The sequence below is a fragment of the Schistocerca cancellata genome, chromosome 5, assembly GCF_023864275.1.
Source record: "Schistocerca cancellata isolate TAMUIC-IGC-003103 chromosome 5, iqSchCanc2.1, whole genome shotgun sequence".
NCBI classification, from domain to species: Eukaryota; Metazoa; Arthropoda; class Insecta; order Orthoptera; family Acrididae; genus Schistocerca; species Schistocerca cancellata.
The window spans coordinates 30,886,078-30,913,523 of NC_064630.1; the positions used below are offsets into that span (position 1 = coordinate 30,886,078).

The 27,446-nt window shown below is 44.0% G+C and overlaps 1 protein-coding gene across 1 annotated transcript in view; it reads right to left on the minus strand.

Moving 5' to 3' along the window:
- Positions 1-461: 461 nt before the first annotated feature.
- Positions 462-27,446, minus strand: part of LOC126188345 (transcription factor Maf) — an 85,231-nt gene continuing 58,246 nt past the window's right edge. Inside the window, exons 4-5 of the mRNA XM_049929944.1 lie at positions 17,868-18,082; positions 462-571 (exon numbers count right to left, since the gene is read on the minus strand). Of these exons, the coding sequence (XP_049785901.1) occupies positions 462-571; positions 17,868-18,082 (325 nt within the window). The remainder of the gene's footprint in view (positions 572-17,867; positions 18,083-27,446) is intronic.

Sequence of the window (27,446 nt, forward strand, 5' to 3'; positions counted from 1 at the left end):
TCAGCGTCCTTTTCACTGCTCGAGGAGCCCATAGAGTGGTTCAAATTTCGGTCAACAGTCGCATACTAGCGGAGACACACATGTAATATGGCTGGACACGCCACACAATCAGAGCGATCTTTTATTTGGACAAGAAATATGTTTTAGTAATTTTCTTCTACGGCCTTCCGAGGAGCGATTCCAAATGGCAGCCAGTGACGAACGGTGTTGATAATCCGGTTATCTTCCACACGGCTCCTGCGCGACGACCACGGTGAAGAGGCCAGACCATAATAACAACAAAAGTCTTGAGAGTCGGCAAGTACTGCACGCGGTCCTCCGCGACTGTCCACCGGGGCATTTCGCTCAGCTGGAGCGCCGCTCGCCGGCCTCGCTCAGCGGTCGCTGGGCGGCCCCGACAGCCGCCACACGGCGTCGACGTCCGCGTCGTGGAGGCCGTCGCCGCCGAGGCGCGCCGCGGGTCAGTGCTGCAGCGAGTCGGCGCTCAAGGTCAGCGTGGTCAGCACGCCGCGACGCGACGGGTTCACGCCCAGGTTCTCCCAGTTGATCCACGACAGCCGCGCCGTCAGGTCTGCAACGGTTACATTCGAATACTGCTACACTCGTCTACAGCAGCTGCAAAATCTATAGCCGGAGTCACGAACGATGGCGGTCGAGTTTATGCTTCTTCTCCGTACCTACGTCACGTAGGCACCGACAGCCAATGAGCGTCCAGTGCGTTCTCTGCTGTGAATGTCGTAACTAATGCGAGCATTAAACGTGATCGTAGCGATTTGTTTATTGAATTTCGATTCCATTCGTTGCGAGTTGCTATCCCTGATTGTACTGGTAAATGATAAATTCTCCACGAGTAAGCGAGAGACATACACTACTGGCCATTAAAATTGCTACACCACGAAGATGACGTGCTACAGACGCTATATTTAACCGACAAGAAGAAGATGCTGAGACATGCAAATCACTAGCTTTTCAGAGCATTCACACAAGGTTGGCGCCCGTGGCGACACCTACAACGTGCTGACATCAGGAAAGTTTACAACCGATTTCTCGTTCACAAACAGCACTTGACCGGCGTTGCCTAGTGAAACGTTGTTGCGATGCCTCGTGTAGGGAGGAGAAATGCGTACCATCACGTTTCCGACTTTGATAGCGGTCGGATTGTAGCCTATCGCAATTGCGGTTTATCGTATCGCGACATTGCTCCTCGCGTTGATCGATATCCAATGACTGTTAGCAGGATATGAAATCGGTGGGTTCAGGAGGGTAATTCGGAACGCCGTGCTGGATCCCAACGGCCTCGTATCGCTAGCAGTCGACATGACAGGCACCTTATCCGCATGGCTGTAACGGATCGTGCAGCCACGTCTCGATCTCTGAGTCAACATACGGGGACGTTTGCAAGACAACTATCTGCACAAACAGTTCGACGACGGTTGCAGCAGCATGGACTATCAGGTCGTAAACCATGGCTGCGGTTACCCTTCACGCTGCATCACAGACAGGAGCGCCTGAGATGGTGTTCTCGGCGACGAAACTGGGTGCACGAATGACAAAACGTCATTTTTTCGGATGAATCCAGGTTCTGTTTACAGCATCATGATGGTCGCATCCGTGATTCGCGACATCGCCGTGAACGCACATTGGAAGCGTGTATTCGTCATCGCCATACTGCCGTATCACCTGGCGTGATGGTATGGGGTGCCATTGGTTACACGTCATGGCCACCTCTTGTTCGCATTGACGGCACTTGGAACACTGGATGTTACATTCCAGATGTGTTACGACCCGTGGCTCTACCCTTCATTCGATCCCTGCGAAACCCTACGTTTCAGCAGGATAATGCACGACCGCATGTTGCAGGTCCTGTACGGGCCTTTCTGGATACAGAAAATGTTCGACTGCTGCCCTGGCCAGCACATTCTCCAGATCTCTCACCAACTGAAAACGTCTGGTCAATGGTGGCCGAGCAACTGGCTCGTCACAATACTCCAGTCACTACTCTTGATGAACTGTGGTATCGTGTTGAAGCTGCATGGGCAGCTGTACCTGCACACGCCATCCAAGCTCTGACTCAATGCCCAGGCGTATCAAGGCCGTTATTAGGGCCAGAGATGGTTGTTCTGGGTACTGATTTCTCAGGATCTATGCTCCCAAATTGCGTGAAAATGTAATCACATGTCACCTCTAGTATAATATATTTGTGCAATGAATACCCGTTTATCATATGCATTTCTTCTTGGTGTAGCAATTTTAATGGCCGGTAGTGTAATTTGCGGGTATACGCTTTCTTCATGTGGAAAGCACGCGCATGCGCGTACCGCAACTGTCGCTTGGAATCCTCAACAATGCAATCCCACTGTCCTTTCCCCGACATGCGCCAACCGCCATCGTGCGTGGATCGGGCTATAACAAAAGTGGAAAGCTAACTGTGGCGATTTGCGTGAAGAGTATTTAATTTCATTGTACTGTGTGGAACGTTTATGTGCCATCTTCTTATTAATGAGCTACGTAATTAATTGTTTGTTTGTTTATCTGCAGTCAAGAAACGAACAAAAATTCCTAAGCCACAGTACTGTTAGCACGCCTAGAGGGGAAGTAAAACAAGCTTGTGCAGCCTATGTACACCCCCAGAGACTCAGAAATTGCAATTTTTATAGTATGTGAGTTGATCTGCACGAGACGTATCATACAACAAGAACTAAATTTTAAAGGTGACACTTAAAAGCTTATTATGCAGGGGTTGGATGAAACGTAGTAGCAATCTCTAATTCTTATATCGATTAGGAGTAGGTTTATTTTAAGCAACTGTGTATCTGCAATTTATAAAGTGTGCATTCTGTGTTGCTTGAACTCCTTGATGTGTGGCAAGAAAATTACAATTTTGTATTGTATGAGGGTCACTCCAAAAGAAATTTTTGTAAAAAATGCAGTTTTCATTCTGCATTTGTGAAAGTTTTACAGTGTGTAGATACATCGTTCCCGCTTGTTTTCAAACTTAGTTCAAACTGTTCCCGTGAGTGGCGCCATCACAGCATGTCTTCAAGATGGCTGCTACACTTGAAGTTCGTCAGAAGCAACGTGTTGTCATAGAATTCCTGTGCTGTGAAAACGAGACAGTGGGAAACATCCATAAGAGGTTGAAAAAGTTGTATTGAGATGCTGCTGTCGATCGCAGTTCAGTTAGTCGGTGGGCAAGCAGATTACGTGATGAAAGCGGGCATGGCAATATTGAGGATTGTCCTTGCAGTGGTAGGCCTCGTACTGCACACACTCCAGACAATGTGCAGAGAGTTAACGAATTGGTGACTGCTGACAGACGCGTCACAGTGAACGAATTGTCACGCTACACTGGGATAGGGGAAGGAAGTGTTCGCAGAGTACTGAAAGTGTTGGCCACATGTCAGTCAAAAAACCATGGAAGCGATCACAAAACTCGGATGGACAACACTGAAACACCCGCCTTGCAGTCCTGACCTGGCTCCATGTGACTATCATCTCTTTGGGAAACGGAAATACTCTCTTCGTGGTACAAGGTTTGAAGATGATGGCTCTCTTGTGCACGCTGCCAAACAGTGGCTTCAACAGGTTGGTCCAGAATTTTACTGTGCCGGTATACAGGCGCTGGTTCCAAGATGGCGTAAGGCAGTTAAGAGGGATGGAAATTATGTGGAGAAATGAAAATATTGTTCCTAAAGTATGTATCTACTCACTGTAACACTTTCAAACATGTAGAATAAAAGAAGGATTAAAAAAAAATAGTGTGCATTTCTTTTGGAGTGACCCTCCTGTATATGAAAAAAGCAAAAGAATATGTGCAAATTTTAAATTAATATAATATGAATATGTTTATGAAATAAGTATGTTTGTTAAAAGCTGGTTCATGCTTAGGGCATTTGTAACATGTAAACGCTGTAGGGAAGTCCCTCCGCAATGGAAGTGGCATGCCGCGATGTAGAAGGTGGGTTTGGCGGTCGAACTGAGCAGCTCCTCTGTGTGAACGGCACGCAGCGTGTGGCTAGCCGTAGCACGGTACACCTCGACGGTACTGAGAGAGGCAATTGGGAGTGGCATTACGAGGTGCATTCAAGTTCTAAGGCCTCCGATTTTTTTTCTTTGGACTGGAAAGAGATAGAAACATGCGCATTGTTTTAAAATGAGGCTGAGTTCATTGTCAATACGTCCCAGAGATGGCAGCACCATACGGCAGATGGAATATTACCGCCAGTGGCGAGAATGAGAACTGTTTTAAATACTTAAAATGGCGACGTTTTCCTTAATTGAACAGTGTGCAATCATTCTTTTTCCGAATTTGCGTGGTGTGAAACCAATTGAAATTCATCGACAGTTGAAGGAGACATATGCTGATGGAGTTATGGATGTGTCGAAACTGCGTCGTGGGTGCGACAGTTTAATGAAGGCAGAACATCGTGTGACAACAAACTGAAATAACTGCTGGCTCGCACAAGCCGGTCTGACGACATGATCGAGAAAGTGGAGAGAATTGTTTTGGGGGATCGCCGAATGACTGTTGAACAGATCGCCTCCAGAGTTGGCATTTCTGTGGGTTCTGTGCACACAATCCTGCATGACGACCTGAAAATGCGAAAAGTGTCATCCAGGTGGGTGCCACGAATGCTGACGGCCGACCACATGGCTGCCCATGTGGCATGTTGCCAAGCAATGTTGACGCGCAACGACAGCATGAATGGGACTTTCTTTTTGTCGGTTTTGACAATAGATGAGACGTGGATGCCATTTTTCAATCTAGAAACAAAGCGCCAGTCAGCTCAATGGAAGCACACAGATTCACCACCACCAAAAAAATTTCGGGTAACCGCCAGTGCTGAAAAAATGATGGTGTCCATGTTCTGGGACAGCGAGTGGGTAATCCTTACCCATTGCGTTCCAAAGGGCACTACGGTAACAGGTGCATCCTACGAAAATGTTTTGAAGAACAAATTCCTTCCTGCACTGCAACAAAAACGTCTGGGAAGTGTGCTGTGTCACCAAGACAACGCACCCACACATCGAGCTAACGTTACGCAACAGTTTCTTCATGATAACAACTTTGAAGTGATTCCTCACGCTCCGTACTCACCTGACCTGGCTCCTAGTGACTTTTGGCTTTTTCCAACAATGAAAGACACTCTCCGTGGCCGTACATTCACCAGCCGTGCTGCTATTGCCTCAGCGATTTTCCAGTGGTCAAAACAGACTCCTAAAGAAGCCTTCGCCGCTGCCATGGAATCATGGCGTCAGCGTTGTGAAAAATGTGTACGTCTGCAGGGCGATTACGTCGAGAAGTAACGCCAGTTTCATCGATTTCGGGTGAGTAGTTAATCAGAAAAAAAATCGGAGGCCTTAGAACTTGAATGCACCCCGTAGAAGGGATTTGCTTCGGATGTGGATCCGGCTATTATTTGGTATTTGCAGAATAATGGAATGGCTCTAGTATGTTGAAAATCCGACATCAAGAAGAGATTTTATAGAGCATTCGCACATCAAGAGCCGTGAATACATTTAGCCGCCATTTCGCCTGCCACTAATCTTCGCCACTGCTTCACAGATTTCATACATTCAGTTAATTTGTGTGTTGTTCCAATAATAATCACATAAAACGTCAGTTCGTGTTCGAAACCGTAACTTCAATCCTGATCACGATCCTACTTAGGATCCTTGCCTAAGTGCCACTAAAACCGAACATCCTGATTTAAATGAACAACTCTGGCGTTCATGTGTTTAAAAGTGATTTTTTTGTCTAAAGTAAAGGGAGTAGCAAAAGTTAGAGAAAAATTTGGATGGTTTGTTTATGGACTACTCCAAGTGAAATTGTTAAGCTAGGAAGTTTAATTACAAAAATTTAAAGATCAGTCAATAGGAAAGTGAAAACCTTAATTATTTAAAAGCTAAAGCCATAAAAGTGAAGTTGGATAGGCTTTTGCTAAAGTGTCCTTAGTTAGCCTGCTCGGTTGGCCGTGCGGTCTTTCCGGGCGGGAAGGAGCGCCTGCTCCCCGGCACGAATCCGCCCGGCGGATTTATGTCGAGATCCGGTGAACCAGCCAGTCTGTGGATGGTTTTTAGGTGGTTTCCCATCTGCCTCGGCGAATGCAGGATGGTTCCCCTTATTCCATCTTAGTTCCACTATGTCGGCGATTGCTGCGCAAACAAGTTCTTCACGTACGCGTACACCACCCTTACTCTACCACGCAAACATAGGGGTTACACTCGTCTGGTGTGAGACGTTCCCTGGGAGGGTCGACCGGGGGCCGAACCGCACAATAAGCCTGGGTTCGGTGTGGGGCGGCGTAGGGGTGAAGTGGACTGCGGTAGTCGTCGTGGGGTTGTGGACCACTGCGGCTGCGGCGGGGACGGAGCCTCTCCGTCGTTTCTAGGCCCCCGGTTAACATACAATACAATACAATACAATCCTCAGTTTATTATAAAATATAGTTTTGTAGGATTACAGTGCAGGATTGTGTAAATATTATTGCCAAGAATACCTGCTTCACGGGTGATTAAAGTACAAGTACATATAAATCTTTAATGAAGCGATTTGCAGCAGTACTATTAGAAGTGAAGTTACACACATTTTCAAAGATAGTGTAGTTTTGGTACCCATCATGAATGGTTCCTTTTGAATTTAATTAAGCCCATTCTTGCATCTTGTTACCTTACAAAATAAGTGAATGATTAGCTTTTAGAGATAGGTTTTACCTTTGCAATAATCAAAGAACCTTGGATGGTGAAACTATAACAGTTTATGGGTCCCTATTTTGTTGTCCTCCTATTAAGAAAAAAATAAACTGTTACTGTTGCTAAGGAAAACTGCTACATGCAGAGGAGCTTAAACAGTGTAGTTAAGATGTTATTTATCTTTATTTGTGTTATTCATGTCACTCAAGATAGAAGCCTCTCATGTCAAAAGTTAGTTCTGCACTTCATACAGTGTTGTTTCAGTGTTTTGATTAAGTAATACTATTGATTGTGGCCACCATTAGTATGAGCTCGGTGCAATTTTGCTCCCCCATAACTTAATGGTGTCTGTGTTATTGGTAACTGCTGCTAAACACAGTACAGAGTGCACTGCGTCAGTTTGTATCCTATTTGCTATTCAAAAGAAAATCTCAAGAAAAGTAACTTCAATAACTAATATCCAATTTTCTCAAATATATATTTCGAAATTGATGTGCCTAATTAGGCTGGCGACCTTTTATTTTATTTTTTTTTCTTTCACTTATAACTCTACCACTTCTGTAACTCCCAAGGTGTCCATTAGACACTCGCACGGTCGAACTTTGAAATTCTCTCAGAGGGTAACGTTAGCATGTTTCACGGCACGTTAGTGTTATACGTAGCTTTTCCCGTGACAGAAGTAAAGGTTCAGTAATTACGGAATAGAGTTATAAACACTTCCGTAGCTTGAAGGACGTGCGTCAAAACGCAGGGGCGCTGTCTGTAGCTAATAGCAGAAGGTCAGTGCGAGAGGCCAATTCAAGCGCCTTAACAGCACGTTTAAGGAAACACGAACAACGTGCGTGGATCAAGACTGAAGTGGCACGAGGTCGGAGTGCACGACATTGTTTTAAGGGACTGTGTGAGGTGCGTGTGTGGGACGCAGAGTTGCCATATCGTACAGTGGCGAACTCCGTGTACGCAGCGGTTGGAGATACTGGAACATCCACCGTATTCACCCGATAGAGTCCGTCCGATTACGATGTGTCAGCCAAAATGAAGGAACCTCCTCATGACATGCGCTAGGGCACAAGAGAAGACGACGTTCGCGCCATAGGGCGGTTGTTGCGAAACATCGACAGAGACGGGGGAAGGATATCGAGAACGGGGCAATTATATTGAGGGCATGTGGTACGGCGGACGTCTGTCAATGAAGTCTGATATGAATTATAACAGTGTCGCCACTACTTTTTATCCAACCCAGGTATACCACAGAACTGAATGTTATCCACTCAATAATTGTTGTAGGTATATTGTTAATTAAAAGATAAACAGGATTTCACTATTATCTTCAAAGTGCATCTTTTTGTACACTATCTGATCAAGAGTATCAGGACACCTGTTAGCGGACGGCTTGAACTCTACTGGGGATAATTTCCTTTACTTCACGTCAATGATCGCAAAGTTTTTCATCATCAGACCACCTGTTTTGGTCTATAATGCGCATTTTCAGATCTGTTTTATAAAAACATGTCCTGATATACTGGAACCACAGTGGTATCGTCAAATGCTAAACACTAAATCAGCGCCAGCATCGTCAAATGTACAGGGCTATTACAAATGATTGAAGCGATTTCATAAATTCACTGTAGCTCCATTCATTGACATATGGTCACAACACACTACACATACGCAGAAAAACTCATAAAGTTTTGTTCGGCTGAAGCGGCACTTCACGTTTCTGCCGTCAGAGCGCTCGAGAACGCAGTGAGACAAAACGGCGACAGGAGCCGAGAAAGCGTATGTCGTGCTTGAAATGCACTCACATCAGTCATAACAGTGCAACGACACTTCTGGACGAAGTTCAACAAAGATCCACCAACTGCTAACTCCATTCGGCGATGGTATGCCCCTCTGTAAGGGGAAATCAACCGGTCGGCCTGCAGTGAGCGAAGAAACGGTTGAACGCGTGCGGGCAAGTTTCACGCGTAGCCCGCGGAAAATTGGCTCATGCCACAACTGGAGACCGACAGCGCCGACTTCATCTTTCAACAGGATGGTGCTCCACCGCACTTCCCTCATGATGTTCGGCATTTCTTAAACAGGAGATTGGAAAACCGATGGATCGGTCGTGGTGGAGATCACGATCAGCAATTCATGTCATGGCCTCCACGCTCTCCCGACTTAACCCCATGCGATTTCTTTCTGTGGGGTTATGTGAAAGATTCAGTGTTTAAACCTCCTCTACCAAGAAACGTGCCAGAACTGCGAGCTCGCATCAACGATGCTTTCGAACTCATTGATGGGGACATGCTGCGCCGAGTGTGTGAGGAACTTGATTATCGGCTTGATGTCTGCCGAATCACTAAAGGGGCACATATCGAACATTTGTGAATGCCAAAAAAACTTTTTGAATTTTTGTATGTGTGTGCAAAGCATTTTGAAAATATCTCAAATAATAAAGTTATTGTAGAGTTGTGAAATCGCTTCAATCATTTGTAATAACCCTGTATATAAATATCAGTGTTTCGGCACCTTGTTTTAAAATGTGCACTTATTGTATTTCATTTCACCTTTTATTATTACTGTTTTTAACTACCAATGCAAGAAGTGACCCATCGTATATCTAAAAACTTCAATTTATTTTTCACCTTTTAAGTTTTAAATCCGATCTAAATATCTCCTCTATCTGTTTCTTGTTTTCTTCCCCCTAATTTAATTTTTATTGTGAACTGGCTGAAGAGCTCGTTGCCTGTACTAGGACTGTTGATATATTTCGAAATACCTGGAAACGGATATATTGATTTAAAAAATATGCAATTATGCGCCTCCGATATATCGACAATAGCATCGGTGACATCGACACCGACAGCAAAGATATCGACGTGACTGCCTATAAAATATCGGATGCACATTGTAAGCATACTGCCGGTTTTAAAACTGTATATTTAAGTACTGATTTATTATTAGATATTCTGTACATCAGCAAGTTAGCACCCTGCCTTTTCCTCTTAGAGCAAGAATTGAAAGGAAAACGATGCACTTTCATGCTTGGCGATAACCACTGTGCCAACAATGGTTATCGCACAGTGGCACAATGAAAGGTGTCCAATGGGTCCGTCGTTCGGTTTCGTCACATATCGGATTTGTCTGGAACACTTCATGTCGACTTCCCTGTTTTTTTCATTTCTGCCAATGCCAGAGACCTAGCAGTTGTAGTGTCAAAACTGCGTGGTGAAGTTAAACGTTGCAGTTTCATGTTGGTAGCACCGAGCGCCGACTACGTCAGCATTTCCCCTCACACGTCTCCGCCAAAACCAACGCTGTCATTTAGATTTTTGTTCATCATTTTCAGCAACTGTTTTCGAAGAACGTCGATGAGTAAAAAGAAGTAGTAGAGTGCTATTCTTCATATTGGAAAATCTTGTTATTCCATTCACACCCCTGCATCCCTCCCTCCCCCTCCACCCTCCACCCCTCCCAGTGCAACTGGACTTCTTTTGTGCCCAAGTACACTTACTTCACGCAGTCAAAGAGAAAGATTGGACGTGATGAAATCTCGAAAAGTGGTAAGACTCCTTCACACTGTGAAAGTGTAATTGGGCCTAATTATGCAATAAGGATCCAACCACAATTTTCTGGATTTTTGGATTTATGTTGGAAAATGTGCCTGAAGGTGTGTACCATGTTATGCAAAATAGAACCAATTCCTTTCTGTAATGTGCTGCCATCTAGATAGTGCAGAACTGCCAGCACTAGAATCGAAGGTGCAGTGATTTGCAATACGGAACAACGTCATGTCTACAGGTCCTTAGCAGGCAAAAACATGACTTTAAAGGAACCTCACAACTTGACAAGAGTAATGTTAATAGTAAAGAAGACATACATCAGAATAAAGTAACCTTGCTGCAACTTCGTCAGATTAGAATATTAAAGAGCAAACCCTTCTTTGTATTTACGAATACAGAATTAGATGAGAATTTTGTTGAAGTTGATGTCAAGAAAAGAAGAGCTGGACGCCCAAAGTCTGCAGTAAACTTCTCATCGCTCCTGTTACCTTTGTGGCCTATTGGAAAGCCTATATCACAGTCAAAATTGGACTACATCGCATCCATTATGCATCTCATTCCGAGTGATGCTACCACGTTTAACAGCAATCTTTCAGTAGTTTGTGGTATTGTGGATGATATTGATGGGGGTCGATGGGGAGCTGGACTTAACCTTGGAATAACATCGGATTCATTGTACAAAATGTATTATTTTTCTTACCATTGCACTGTATTATGTTCATATTGTTTGGTAAATAATTGATGATGTTTGTTTTGTGGGGCGCTCAACTTCGCGGCTATCAACGCCCGTACAAATTCCCAACCGTTGCTAAGTCCAATCTCGCCACTTTTATGGATGATGATGAAATGATGAGAACAACACAAACACACAGTCATCTCGAGGCAGGTGAAAATCCCTGACCCCGTCGGGAATCGAATCCGGGACCCTGTGCTCGGGGAAGAGGGAACGTGACCGCGAGACCACGAGCTGTGGGCGTAAATAATTGAAATTTAATACATGAATACATGCTAACATCACTATTGCCAGGTTTTTCACGGTCTTGCTGCACACTGCCCAGTTCCTCAAAATACGATTCAAAAGATCCAAGTGCCATTTTAACTTATTGAAGTAAGCAATAAGGAACCAACTCCCGTTTGGGCCGTTTCCACCTAAGGAAATCTATATTTTATACCTTTCTTCATTTTAAATGTTGGTATCTAACACCTATACTGTAATAACATTCTCACCTTGTCTACATTGTATTTGCTTGAATTTTATTTTCAATGTCTCGCAAAACAGGATTTAGCTAAAAACTACGACGGTTGGAACTTTAAGTGGCAAATATTTATTTACAGCTCGTACAAAATACGTGTTTCAAAGTTTTACTGACCTTCAAAGTAGTCACCAGCATTGTGTATAACCCGTTGCGACCGATATGGAAGTCGTAGGATAGTCTTCCTATCCTAGGATAGTCTTATACATGGAAGAACCCTGGAGATACTAAAAGGTATCAGATAGATTATATGATGGTAAGACAGAGATTTAGGAACCAGGTTTTAAATTGTAAGACATTTCCAGGGGCAGATGTGGACTCTGACCACAATCTATTGGTTATGAGCTGTAGATTAAAACTGAAGAAACTGCAAAAAGGTGGGAATTTAAAGCGATGGGATCTGGATAAACTGAAAGAACCAGAGGTTGTACAGAGTTTCAGGGAGAGCATAAGGGAACAATTGACAGGAATGGGTGAAAGAAATACAGAAGAAGAAGAATGGGTAGCTCTGAGGGATGAAGTAGTGAAGGCAGCAGAGGATCAAGTAGGCAAAAAGATGAGGGCTAGTAGAAATCCTTAGGTAACAGAAGAAATATTGAATTTAATCGATGAAAGGAGAAAATATAAAAATGCAGTAAATGAAGCAGGCAAAAAGGAATACAAACGTCTCAAAAATGAGATCGACAGGAAGTGCAAAATGGCTAAGCAGGGATGGCTAGAGGACAAATGTAAGGATGTAGAGGCTTATCTCACTAGGGGTAAGATAGATACTGCCTACAGGAAAATTAAAGAGACCTTTGGAGATAAGCGAACCACTTGTATGAACATCAAGAGCTCAGATGGAAACCCAGTTCTAAGCAAAGAAGGGAAAGCAGAAAGGTGGAAGGAGTATATAGAGGGCCTATACAAGGGCGAGGTACTTGAGGACAATATTATGGAAATGGAAGAGGATGTAGATCCAGATGAAATGGGAGATACGATAATGCGTGAAGAGTTTGACAGAGCACTGAAAGACCTGAGTCGAAACAAGGCCCCCGGAGTAGACAACATTCCATTGGAACTACTGACGGCCTTGGGAGAGCCAGTCCTGACAAAACTCTACCATCTGGTGAGCAAGATGTATGAAACAGGCGAAATACCCTCAGACTTCAAGAAGAATATAATAATTCCAATCCCAAAGAAAGCAGGTGCTGACAGATGTGAAAATTACCGAACAATCAGTTTAATAAGCCACAGCTGCAAAATACTAACACGAATTCTTTACAGACGAATGGAAAAACTAATAGAAGCCGACCTCGGGGAAGATCAGTTTGGATTCCGTAGAAATACTGGAACACTTGAGGCAATACTAACCTTACGACTTATCTTAGAAGAAAGATTAAGGAAAGGCAAACCTACGTTTCTAGCATTTGTAGACTTAGAGAAAGCTTTTGACAATGTTGACTGGAATACTCTCTTTCAAATTCTAAAGGTGGCAGGGGTAAAATACAGGGAGCGAAAGGCTATTTACAATTTGTACATAAATCAGATGGCAGTTATAAGAGTCGAGGGACATGAAAGGGAAGCAGTGGTTGGGAAGGGAGTAAGACAGGGTTGTAGCCTCTCCCCGATGTTATTCAATCTGTATATTGAGCAAGCAGTAAAGGAAACAAAAGAAAAATTCGGAGTAGGTATTAAAATCCATGGAGAAGAAATAAAAACTTTGAGGTTTGCCGATGACATTGTAATTTTGTCAGAGACAGCAAAGGACTTGGAAGAGCAGTTGAATGGAATGGATGGTGTCTTGAAGGGGGGATATAAGATGAACATCAACAAAAGCAAAACGAGGATAATGGAATGTAGTCGAATTAAGTCGGGTGATGTTGAGGGTATTAGATTAGGAAATGAGACACTTAAAGTAGTAAAGGACTTTTGCTATTTGGGGAGCAAAATAACTGATGATGGTCGAAGTAGAGAGGATATAAAATGTAGACTGGCAATGGCAAAGAAAGCGTTTCTGAAGAAGAGGAATTTGTTAACATCGAGTATAGATTTACGTGTCAGGAAGTCATTTCTGAAAGTATTTGTATGGAGTATAGCCATGTATGGAAGTGAAACATGGACGGTAAATAGTTTGGACAAGAAGAGAATAGAAGCTTTCGAAATGTGGTGCTACAGAAGAATGCTGAAGATTAGATGGGTAGATCACATAACTAATGAGGAAGTATTGAATAGGATTGGGGAGAAGAGAAGTTTGTGGCACAACTTGACCAGAAGAAGGGATCGGTTGGTAGGACATGTTCTGAGGCATCAAGGGATCAGCAATTTAGTATTGGAGGGCAGCGCGGAGGGTAAAAATCGTAGGGGGAGACCAAGAGATGAATACACTAAGCAGATTCAGAAGGATGTAGGTTGCAGTAGGTACTGGGAGATGAAGCAGCTTGCACAGGATAGAGTAGCATGGAGAGCTGCATCAACCAGTCTCAGGACTGAAGACCACAACAACAACAGGATAGTCTTAGCAGTGGCAGTTGTGTTGACAGTTCGAGCGGCGCGGTCCGTTGCCCGACGAATTTGTAGCAGTTCTGAAGCGAACGCCGTGAAGTGTCTCTTTCAGTTTAGAAATCGAGTTGAACTTACGAGGGCTTAAGTCTGTCTCTGTGCTGTTCATTTTTGGAACACATCCTACGACCAGTTTAGAGACAGAAGTCATGACACTTTCTGCAGGACCTGACCATCATTTTGCTGGACAATGCTCGAGCATGTACAGTGCAAGCTGTTACTGATTTGTTTGACTAATGGAGCTGCTAAGCGCTATATCTCGTACTGCACTCCCCTGACTCAAGCCCTCATAAGTTCAACTCAGTTTCTAAACTGAAGGAAACACTTCAGGGCATTCGCTTCAGAACTGCTACAAATGCGCCGGGCAGTAGACCGCGCGGTGTCCGCAGCTCGTGGTCGTGCGGTAGCGTTCTCGCTTCCCGCTCCCGGGTTCCCGGGTTCGATTCCCGGCGGGGTCAGGGATTTTCTCTGCCTAGTGATGACTGGGTATTGTGTGCTGTCCTTAGGTTAGTTAGGTTTAAGTAGTTGTAAGTTCTAGGGGACTGATGACCATAGGTGTCAAGTCCCATACTGCTCAGAGCCATTTGAACCTTTCAGTAGACCGCGCCACTGGGACTGTCGACACAACTGGCACTGCTAAGAGTATCCTACGACATCCACACCGCTGGCAACGGGTTATACACAATGCTGGTGACTACTTTGAAGGCCAGTAAAACTTTGAAACACGTACCTATTTTGTACGAGCTGTAAATAAATAGCTGCCACTATTGAAGTTCCAACCCTCGTATAAATTTGGTGTTGGTTCCATACTGCATAGCTGGGCCCAATTATGATGTACTGCAATTTTAAAAGAGGAGCTACAAATATTTACCGAAATTGTGAAAAAAAGTGTAAAATGAAAATATTGACACTCGATATTTTCATTTTTACATCTTTCTTTCTTTCTTTCGGTTACGCCATGGTCCCGGAGCGATCGCAGGGTCGGCGTGGTTAGAATGGATTTGGCAATGTTAGTTATAGGGATGGCCGGATGCCATTCCTGCCGCCACCCTGTACCCCCAGGGATGGAATCAGTGTACCCCCGCTGTCTGCATCTAGTGTAAATCATGAAATAGTGCGAACGTGTTTCAATGGAAAATTGTACTGAAATGCAGGAGGATCTGCAGCGAATTGACGCATGGTGCAGGGAATGGCAATTGAATCTCAATGTAGACAAGTGTAATGAGCTGAGAATACACAGAAAGATAGATCCTTTATCATTTAGCTACAAAATAGCAAGTCAGCAACTGGAAGCAGTTAATACCATAAATTATCTGGGAGTACGCATTAGGAGTGATTTAAAATGGAATGATCATACAATGTTGATCGTCGGTAAAGCAGATGCCAGACTGAGATTCATTGGAAGAATCCTAAGGAAATGCAATCCGAAAAGAAAGGAAGTAGGTTACAGTACACTCGTTCGCCCACTGCTTGAATACTGCTCAGCAATGTGGGATCCGTAACAGATAGGGTTGATAGAAGATATAGAGAAGATCCAACGGAGAGCAGCGCGCTTCGTTACACGATCATTTAGTAATCGCGAAAGCGTTACGGAGATGATAGATAAACTCCAGTGGAAGACTCTGCAGGAGAGACGCCCAGTAGCTCGGTACGGGCTTTTGTCAAAGTTTCGAGAACGTACCTTCACCGAAGAGTCGAGCAGTATATTGCTCCCTCCTACGTATATCTCGCGAAGAGACCATGAGGATAAAATCAGAGAGATTAGAGCCCACACAGAGGCATACCGACAATCCTTCTTTCCACGAACAATACGAGACTGGAATAGAAGGGAGAACCGATAGAGGTACTCAAAGTACCCTCCGCCACACACCGTCAGGTGGCTTGCGGAGTATGGATGTAGATGTAGGGCAAGTGCAAGCCGCTATTTCCATATTTTTATCTGTTCACTCTATGCAGGATGGACACGTAGGAGCTGAAGAACTTTTCAACATTCCTGTTATAGTTTTTCGCCATTAAAACAAGCCTGCGACCATTCGCGTCACCTTTCCCTTATTGATAGTATTTCCAAACCAGAGAACCATTCCTGACTCACTGCAGAACGGAGAAAGAACGCTTAGCTTCTGCAACAGTAGTGGGTTGTGGTAGTCACATCAGGATAGATTTAAATTCTTAACTACATTAGTTCGCTGGAAGCATAAGGGAAATAATATAAGAAAAGCTATTTAAAAACTTAACAGTACATGGTACAATTTTAACATCTTTGAAAGAGGCGGCAAACATGAAAATAGGCTATATTGCTCCATATTCGTCTGTAACATACTTCCCTCCTTGAAACAAGGTGTTTAGTTGCGAATAAATGATGTGAATCATTGTATAAAAATATGTCTTTAAGTCAAGTTATGGTCAGCCTCTCGTCCTCGCGAAGGTCCTCTGCTGTTTTAATTCGTTTCTTGCATAATTTAAACTGAACGGTTCATGTTTCACACATGTTTAAAGCTTCGACAAGTATTTGTCGCTCGATTCTTTGATGGCAGCTACCTCTGAGAGCAACTGAGCGATACGTAGCAGTTACGAGACAGACACTGGTCTCGCAATCAGGACGACGACGACTCGCAAGGAAACCCTTGACCGCGCTTCCATGCACCACAGACGGGTGGTAATTGTAATTTAGGGGGGGGGGTGTCAGACAGCATGATGCTACGGAGCGTAATTGAACTGGTTAGTTGACGAGTAACAACAGTGCTAAATTGACATTTCGGCAGAAAGGAACCCAAGGAATTTCGCAGAGTGAGAAAGAAATGGCAGACGACATAGTGTTTCTGCAAGATGAGTCACCGAAATATGTGGGGTCGTATACGCTCGACTGTGCGGACAATGTACATAAGTACAATGATATGTGCTTAACAAGTGAAAGCGGTACTGAAACAGGTGACGAGCTATGTAGTTCGTCATCCTTGTCGGACAGGGAGCCACAAATCCCATCTCCAGTGAAAATTGCGACGTGCTGAATGTGGAAATCAAATCAGGATCGAAGATACAGTTTACTGATATAAAACATAATAATTCAGAAATATAATGAAGATGACACAAATACATGACGTTACGCTGGACAGATGTACCGATTTTGGAGGACAGAAACTGAAGGTGGCAGTTTAAGCAGGATACGACGTTCTTCTCCAAAGCAACAGAAACAGTCCAGTCAAAGTGAGTACGAACTGTTTCCATCCAAACAGTCGACGCCCAGTGTATTAGAAGATATTGATGACAGCGTGCTACAGAACATCCATAGAACATTTACGTAGACTTACAATAGTGGCTTCAATTCGTATAGCAAACTAATGAGTCGTATAAATGCATTAAAAGTAAATCAAATTGCAGACTAATTCTGAATTATGTACCGAGCAAAAAGCGGAGTATGGATGTAGATGTAGATGACGCGTGTAACTGAGACGGAACGTGGGGACCAGCCTGGTATTCACCTAGCGGGAAGTGGAAAACCGCCTAAAAACGCCATCCAGGCTGGCCGGCACACCGGCCCTCGTCGTTAATCCGCCGGGCGGATTCGATCCCGGGCCGGCGCGCCTACCGGAGTCCAGGAAGCAGCGCGTTAGCGCTCTCGGCTACCCTGGCATTTTTACATCGATATATCGAAATAAACAGTCGATACACGTCGATGGTCTTGGAAAAAATGTTCGCCAACAGCCCTAATCTGTATCGCTGACAGGTCCCCCGCCCACACGGAGCGCGGGGGGGGGGGAATAAAATAACAACAATAATAATAATAATAATAGATAAATGAACGGAGTGGGCGCCGCCGCCGCCGCCGACTGACCGCTGGTGTTCCACTCTGCGCGCTCGGCCGCCTTCACCTCTCCGCGCAGGCAGCGTTCGACGTAGGTGAGCGGGTCGCAGTCGGCCGCCAGCACCTCCCTCAGCAGCGCGATGTAGGCGATGGCCAGCCGCAGCGTGTCGATCTTGCTGAGGCGCTTCTCGTACGGGAACGTGGGCACGTGCACGCGCAGTTCGTCGAACGCCGAGTTGATGCTGCTGAAACCACAACAGGGACCCAGCACAGGTTGATGGCGTGCGTCCCTCCGGCGCCAGCCGCTTGCACTCTAGCGCTACCGTCAGCTGACTAGCGCCTAGCGGGCGAGAGCCACTCTACGGTGCACCTGAAACTGTACGAAGCCGTGCTCATCCGTCGTAGCCTAACCGCTCTCCACTGCAGCCGAGTCCTATCCCTCGACAGCATACCTCGTGTGACTAACCTGATTCAGGTCATGCGGCAGCAGATGTTAGGTGGCCTCGGAGGCCAGGAACGCAATTTATACACTACTGGCCATTAAAATTGCTACACCAAGCATAAATGCACATGATAAACGGGTATTCATTGGACAAATACAGGGTGATTCAAAAAGAATACCACAACTTTAGGAATTTAAAACTCTGCAACGACAAAAGGCAGAGCTAAGCACTATCTGTCGGCGAATTAAGGGAGCTATAAAGTTTCATTTAGTTGTACATTTGTTCGCTTGAGGCGCTGTTGACTAGGCGTCAGCGTCAGTTGATGCTAAGATGGCGACCGCTCAACAGAAAGCTTTTTGTGTTATTGAGTACGGCAGAAGTGAATCGACGACAGTTGTTCAGCGTGCATTTCGAACGAAGTATGGTGTTAAACCTCCTGATAGGTGGTGTATTAAACGTTGGTATAAACAGTTTACAGAGAATGGGTGTTTGTGCAAAGGGAAAAGTTGTGGACGGCCAGGCAGCCCGTGACAGAGCACTTCATCACTGGCCTCCAAGAAGCCCTGATCTTACCCCCTGCGATTTTTTCTTATGGGGGTATGTTAAGGATATGGTGTTTCGGCCACCTCTCCCAGCCACCATTGATGATTTGAAACGAGAAATAACAGCAGCTATCCAAACTGTTACGCCTGGTATGCTACAGAGAGTATGGAACGAGTTGGAGTATCGGGTTGATATTGCTCGAGTGTCTGGAGGGGGCCATATTGAACATCTCTGAACTTGTTTTTGAGTGAAAAAAAAACCTTTTTAAATACTCTTTGTAATGATGTATAACAGAAGGTTATATTATGTTTCCTTCATTAAATACACATTTTTAAACTTGTGGTATTCTTTTTGAATCACCCTGTATATTATAGAACTGACATGTGATTACATTTTCACGCAATTTGGATGCATAGATCCGGAGAAATCAGTACCCAGAACAACCACCTCTGGCCGTAATAACGGCCTTCATACGCCTGGGCATTGAGTCAAACAGAGCTTGGATGGCGTGTACAGGTACAACTGCCCATGCAGCTTCAACACGATACCACAGTTCGTCGAGAGTAGTGACTGGCGTATTGTGACGAGCCAGTTGCTCGGCCACCATTAACCAGACGTTTTTAATTGGTGAGAGATCTGGAGAATGTGCTGGTCAGGGCAGCAGTCGAACATTTTCTGTATCCAGAAAGGCCCGTACAGCACCTGCAACATGCGGTCGTGAATTATCCTGCTGAAATGTAGGGTTTCGCAGGGACTGAATGAAGGGTAGAGCCACGGGTCGTAACACATCTGAAATGTATCGTCCACCGTTCAAAGTGCCGTCAGTGTGAACAAGAGGTGACCGAGACGTGTAACCAATGGCACCCCATACCATCACGCCGGGTGATACGCCAGTATGGCGATGACGAATACGCGCTTCCAATGTGCGTTCACCGCGATGTCGCCAAACACGGATGTGACCATCATGATGCTGTAAACATAACGTGGATTCATCCGAAAAAATGACGTTTTGTCATTCGTGCACCCAGGTTTGTCGTCGAGTACACCATCGCAGGCGCTCCTGTCTGTGATGCAGCGACAAGGGTAACTGCAGCCACGGTCTCCGAGTTGATAGTCCATGCTGCTGCAAACTTCATCGAACTGTTGGTGCAGATGGTTGTTGTCTTGCAAACGTCCCCATCTTTTCACTCAGGGATCGAGACGTGGCTGCATGATCCGCTACAGCAATGCGGATAAGATGCCTGTCATCTCGACTGCTAGTGACACGAGGCCGTTGGTATCCAGCACGGCTTTCGGTATTTCCCTCCTGAACCCACCGATTCCATATTGTGCTGACAGTCACTGGATCTCGACCACCGCGAGCAGCAGTGTCGCGATACGATAAACCGGAACCGCGATAGACTACAATCCGACCTTTACAAAGTCGGAAACGTGATGGTACGCTTTTCTCCTCCTTACACGGGGCATCACAACAACGTTTCACCAGGCAACACCGGTCAACTACTGTTTGCGTATGAGAAATCGGTTGGAAACTTTCCCCATGTCAGCACGTTGTAGGTGTCGCCGACGGCGCCAACCTTGCGTGAATGCCCTGAAAAGCTAATCATTTGCATATCACAGCATCTTCTTCCTGTCGGTTAAATTTCGCATCTGTAGCACGTCATCTTCGTGGTGCAGCAATTTTAATGGCCAGTAGTGTATCCGTGAATTATTTTGCTGCTGCGTACTTGTATCAAGGTCGACACGAAACCCAGTGACAAAATTCCACGGGTTGTTTAGTGATATTGTCTGAGTATTTTACAACAATTTAAGGCGTCCGTGGTGCCTCATTGCATAGTACTAATGTAATTAAGATTTATTCTGTTACTTACCACAATTGCCTTCGTTTCTGTGAAACTAGCTACACAGCAGTGAGAAACCAACGTCAAAACGTGCAACACAAAACACACAGAGCCATCCGACAGCGCCCTCACGTGCTATAGAACGGTGACGTGCTTGCCGTCGCTGCGGGACCAGCTCTGTGCCGCTCTTCCACTGCATTCACTGGAACCGTACACGAAGTATATATAAGCCAATTCTTCATCAGTAAATCTCCTCGTACTGCTGCCTATCACTGTCGACGTTGAACTAACGCTGCTGGAAAAACAAACCCGAAACTGAATCGAAGAGTACCGAATGAGGGGTTGGGGGTGTTGATTAGCGCTGTCAACAACTGGTCCCCAGAGTCTGTTTTCAAACGAAACACGTAGCATGTACGACGGGCATTTGAAAAGTCCGTGCAAAGTCCGAGAGATGGCACCACCGGCGCGTATCGAGGTGATGTTTGGTTAGTAGCATCTTTGGAAAGAACGCACACCAAGTTTCAGCCATATTGGTTTATTTATTTGTGTTTGGCATTCGTGTGAATCAAGGAAGTCGAGTGATTGTCAAAAAATGGACGTGTGGTGATTAAACGTTACTTTATCAAAGTAAAAACGCCTCAGCAGACTAAAGAGAAGCTTGATAAACATTACGGTGACTCTGCACCTTCAATTAGAACAGTTTATGAGTGGTTTGAAAATTTTCGGAGTGGGCATATGGGCACAAGTGATGCTGAACGTTCTGGACGCCCTGTGGAGGTTACGACTCCAGAAATCATTGATACAATCCATGATATGGTAATGGATGACAGATGAGTTAATTTGCGTGAGATTGCTAGTGCTGTGGGCATCTCGAATGAACAGGTACATAATGTTTTGCATAAACATTTGCACATCAGAAAGCTATCCGCAAGATGGCTTCCGCGATTGCTCACGCTTGACCAAAAACGGAATCGTGTGAAGTTTTACAAGGATGATTTGCAGCCGTTCAGGAAGAATCCGCAGGACTTTAAGCGTAGTTTCGTCACTGTGGATGACACATGGATACATTACTATATTCCCGAGACCAAACAACAATCTAAACAATGGGTTACCACGGAAGAATCTGCACTAAAAAGGCGAAGACCAGTCCTTCGGCCGGAAAGGTTATGGCGACTGTCTTTTGGGATTCACAAGGGATAATCCTGATCGATTATCTGAAAAAGGGTAAAACTGTTACAGGTGCATACTATTCATCATGCTGCAAGAAAAAAGCCGGCGATTGGACTGCAAAAAAGTCCTTTTCCATCACGACAGTGCACCAGCACACACCTCAGCAGTTGTGGTCGCAAAATTACTGGAAATAGGATTCCAACTCGTTTCACATCCCCCCTGTTCTCCAGACTTGACTCCCTCGGACTACTATTTGTTCCCCAATTTGAAGAAATGGCTGATGGGACAGAGATTTTATTCAAACGAGGAGGTGACTGCAGCAACTAATAGCTATTTTGCAGCCTTGGACAATTCCTATTATTCGGAAGGGATCAACAAATTAGAACAGCGTTGGACGAAGTGTATAAGTCTAAAAGAAGACTATGTCAAAAAATAAAAAAGGCTTACCCCAAACACGTAAAGTAGTTTTTATTTTTGCACGTTCTTTTCAAACGCCCCTCATATAGGGTGACCATTATTGAACTATATGAATAAAGTCGTCATGGCTTCTGACCAGTTCGCGTTAGGATGTTCACTTAGCCGGCCGGAGTGGCCGTGCGGTTCTAGGCGCTACAGTCTGGAACTGAGCGACCGCTACGGTCGCAGGTTCGAATCCTGCCTCGGGCATGGATGTGTGTGATGCCCTTAGGTTAGTTAGGTTTAATTAGTTCTAAGTTCTAGGCGACTGATGACCTCAGAAGTTAAGTCGCGTAGTGCTCAGAGCCATTTGAACCATTTTTTTTTTTTTTTGACGTTCACACGGCACGGTTGGCCACATGATGGGAATTGCACGGTTTGGTTTTGCGACGAAGCCCACTTTCATTTGGATGCGTTCGTCAATAAGCAAAATGGCTCATTTGCCGGACTCAGAATCCGCGTTTGACGAATCGAGATCTCTCTTCACCCTCAACGGGTGTCTATTTGGTGTGCAATGTCCAGTCATGGAATAAACTGTGCGACATTCCTTGATGGCACGGTGACTACCGAACGGTAAGTGAAAGTTTTGGAAGATGATTCCATTCCCCTTATCCAAACTGACCCTGATTTAGTCAAGATGAGGTTCATGCAAGACGGAGCTCGACCCCATCGAGGCGGGAGAGTGTTCGATGTCCTGGAGGTGCATTTTGGGGACGACATTCTGCCTCCGGTGTACCCAGAGGCCACTGGCATGGGCCTCAATTGGCCGTCATATTCTCCGGATCTGAACACATGCGACTCCCTTTTGTGGAGCTAATTTAAAGACAAGGTGTACAGCGGTAACCCCAAAACCATTGCTGAGCTGAAGACAGCCATTCAGGATGTCATGGACAGCATCAATGTTCCGACACTTCAGCGGGTCATGTGGAGTTTCGCTGTTCGTCTGCGCCACATCATCGCCAATGATTGCAGACATATCCAACATGTCATAACCTAAATCCGAATATCTGAAGTGACCTCCACCTGTTGAATAAAGTGCGTGCACGCCGCAGTTTGTGACTAATTTACGTTTTCTTTCATATAGTTCAATAACTGTCTCTCTGTATCATCGACATTTACAGTGTTGTGCACATATTTTCAGTGCAATACACGTGCAAAGATAAGTGGGGGCAAGCAATTAAACGAAACACAGTTACTTCGCAACGTGCCATTGGTGACTACTCCTCGCTTGTACCACAATACTCAGAAAATATCCCTGATTAACTTACGACATTTTCTCAGTGGGGTTTTTGTTCACCTTCAGTATACAAATGACGCTGTAAAGACCTCGGTGATTCAGCATGTTACAACCACTGCAAAAGCAGCTACTTGCGTTCTGCAGACGAAGCTGAGCAACATACGGAGTGGAACGGATATAAGTGCAGACATTTCTATTGGTGATCGGTATTTACGCCAGTATTTACATCAGTGTTTACGTCATTTGCACCCTAATGATTACAGCTACTGCAAGTCGCGGGTTTTTTGGTTGGTTACTACCTCCGAGTATGTGTGCCAAGAGCAAGTCATTAATGGTTATTTTTCCCTGGAAACGGTTCAGCTGTTGAAGTGTGGTTGCACGGAAAGAAAACGGTTAGTCTATACTGACAGGTACAGTCCACTTACAAATGGAGCAGTTAGGACCATGCAGAAAACATCAGGACATAAGGTTTGTGACGTGTTTATGGGACGCAGAGAAAAAAACAACCGACCCAGTGATATGTGCACGTATCAAGGCGCTACGTATAAAAATAGCTGCACTTATACCCGTTGCACCCTGTATATCAAACAGGCACATGAAGGACATTTCAAGTGAACAATAACAGCATGGCATGGATAACGAACTGAAAAGGAACCCTTTTGTTTTGAGAAAAATATATAATTTTTCTTGTATGTAATCTGACGACAATCACTAGTCTTACAATTAACCAGTTTCAGCTGTGATCCACATGCATCTGCAGGCCATTATATTGCTTCTTTTATCTCGCCGGATGAAAGTTACTGGTTTTATACTAGTAGTACCAGATCCTCCATACACCACTCTAAAACACACTGACCACTGAGCTACGGACGTGGACGCATAAACAAAGAGAAGTCTAAAAATCTGTATGAATCCCCATCCTTCATTACGACTGTCAGATAAAAGATTTATTTTCATATTTACAGAATAATTTAGGAGGCGACACAATAAAAAGAAAAAAAAAATCGTGAAACTGCACTGTAATACTATCCATTAAAAAATCACGTCCATAGTTCAGATTATCTAAGCCAGAAGGCTGGCGAGCAAAGCCTTCTGCTGTTTCTATGGTGTGAAATATACTAAACTTCTAACAAATACTTCCAGAAAACACTTTCTAACACATTTACAAATGAATGATAACACTTTTTTTTTCTTCCGACTGCCACTGCGTATTTTACATCCACTTTATTTCTGTACCGTCAGTTTTTGTGGCTGCTCAAATGCAAAAAGTCATCTACTACTTTCAGTGCGTCATTTCTTGTTCTAATTCCCTCAGCATTCAGTTCAACTACACTCAACTACCTATTTGCTACTTTTTTTATGTTCATCTTGTAACCTTCTTTCAAGAGAGTGTCCATTCCGTTCAACTGGCCTCCCATATCCTTTCCTGTCTGTGGCACAATTACCATGTCATCGACAAATCAAGAGATTCCTATGTCTTCGCTCTGAACTTTAATTTCCTTCAAAATTTCTCTTTAGTTTATACTGATTGCTCTGCTTACCGATTGAGTCACTTGGGGGATAAGTTACAGTCCCGTCTCACTTATTTTTCAATTACTGTCTCCCTTTCATATCCTTCGACTATTACGATTGGAGTCTGGTTTCAGTACAGGTGAACCGAGCGAGGTGGCGCAGTGGTTAGCACACTGGACTCGCATTCGGGAGGACGACGGTTCAATCCTGTCTCCGGCCATCCTGATTTAGGTTTTCCGTGATTTCCCTAAATCGTTTCAGGCAAATGCCGGGATGGTTCCTTTGAAAGGGCACGGCCGATTTCCTTTCCAATCCTTCCCTAACCCGAGCTTGCGCTCCGTCTCTAATGACCTCGTTGTCGACGGGACGTTAAACACTAACCACCACCATCAGTACAGGTTGTCGACAGCCTTTCACTACCTGTACCTTATCCCCTGTAACTTGAGAATTCCGAAGGGAGTATTTCAGTCAATGTTGTCAAACATTTTTTCTAAATATACTAATGCCATAAACCTACGTTTGTCTTTCATCAGTCTGTTTTCTAAAGTTACTCGTGGGGTCAATATTGTCTCGCGCGTGCCACGTTCTTCTGGAACCCAAGCTGATCTTTTCCCCGGTCTGTTTCTATCAGTCGTACCATTCTTCTGTAGATAAGTTTTCTTAGTAGTTGTCAAACGCGACTAATTGAACTGGTGGTTTGATAATACTGACACTTGTCAATAGTGCCATCTTTGGTTTTGGGATTATTACATTCGTTTTAAAGTCTGAGGGTATTTCGCCTTTCGCTTATATCCCGAATACCAACTCGAACAGTTTCTCCGATGCTGTCTCGAAGTACTAAAGGCTTGTGTCCACTAGTAAGTAAATTCCGCAAGTAACTTCTGCATGTACTTGCTGAGATGTTTACACTATAACAAAAATTTGAGGACGTTTACTTCTGGAAGTCGCTTGGGCAAGTTAATTTCAGGAACTCGCAGAAGTGTTTCCACTAGAGCTGCGCCACGAGATAGATAGTGGAAGTTTAGAGTGTCGTGGTTAGAAATAGAGCAGCCGCGCGTTATGTTATAAAGGAAAAATCGCGACCCGCGCCGTTGTTGCGTTATGTTATAAAAGAAAAATCGCGACCAAAAACAAGAAGTTAAGGAAAAAAGTATCAGTTGGTTGAAAAAATGGATGCGGAGGCGTAGATATTGAAGTTGTCAAGAAGTAAACAGTAAAAACCAAAGTATTGTTTACAGATCGGATATTCAGAGTGTGCCAATTGGGGTACCGCAGGGGAGTGTTCTAGGACCTCTCCTATTTCTTCTTTACATAAATTATATCAAGATTCCAGTAAATGGTACTCATATAACCCTGTTTGCGGATGACACAAACATTGTAGTAACTGACATAAACCGGGTATTGCCAACATCTGCAACCAGAGTTATAGAATATTTGCAAAATTGGTTTGAAGTGAACAAATTAACCATAAATATCTCTAAAACTAATTATATTCATTACAGGAAAGCAAAGTCACACTCTGATCTAGATCTCAGAATACAAAATAAAGAAATTGTGAGAGTTGCTACCACAAAATTCTTAGGTGTACATATAGATGAAAATTTAGACTGGAAATCCCATATCCTGTATCTCTCACATAAGTTAAGCTCTGCTTGCTTTGCTTTACGCGTTATTAGCTTTGTATGTAGTAGGGAATGTAGCAGAGCTGTTTACTTTGCTTATATACATTCTGCTATTACCTATGGCCTCATCTTCTGGGGTCATAGTAAGAAAAATCTCAAAACCATCTTCACTCTACAAAAACGAGCTGTTAGAATAATTACCAACAGTTCAAGGCTAACTCCTTCAAAGCAATTATTTAAACAGCTGAATATTCTACCCCTACCATGCCTCTATATACAGAAAAGCGTAATTAATATAAAACGAAATATTAACAATTTCCAATCCAACTCGGATCTACATACTTACAACACAAGAAAGTGCAATGACATTCATATAAAAAGAGTTAACAAGGCTTTGGCGCAGAAACAAACAAACATACAAGGAAGTAGATTGTATAACAAACTACCGGTAAAGATAAAAGAAATAAAAAAAAGTCTTCATTTAAAGAAGCAGTATTCAAATTTTTAATGACCAACTGCTATTATAGTGTAAAAGAATACCTGGAATAGCTCCATACTAAACAATTATATTTATGTACTCTGTGCCAATATTAATTTTTATCTGACTGTTGCTATGATCTAAATAAATAATATGTACAAAAGTGCTAGAATTGTATGTGTTATATCTAAATATCAACAGTGTATTCCATGTAAAAAGTCTTTCTCATACATCAATGTAAATAATCAAAGTTGTACATGCTATTTCAATGTGGTCTGATGTTACGTAGTCTACTATGCACATCTGT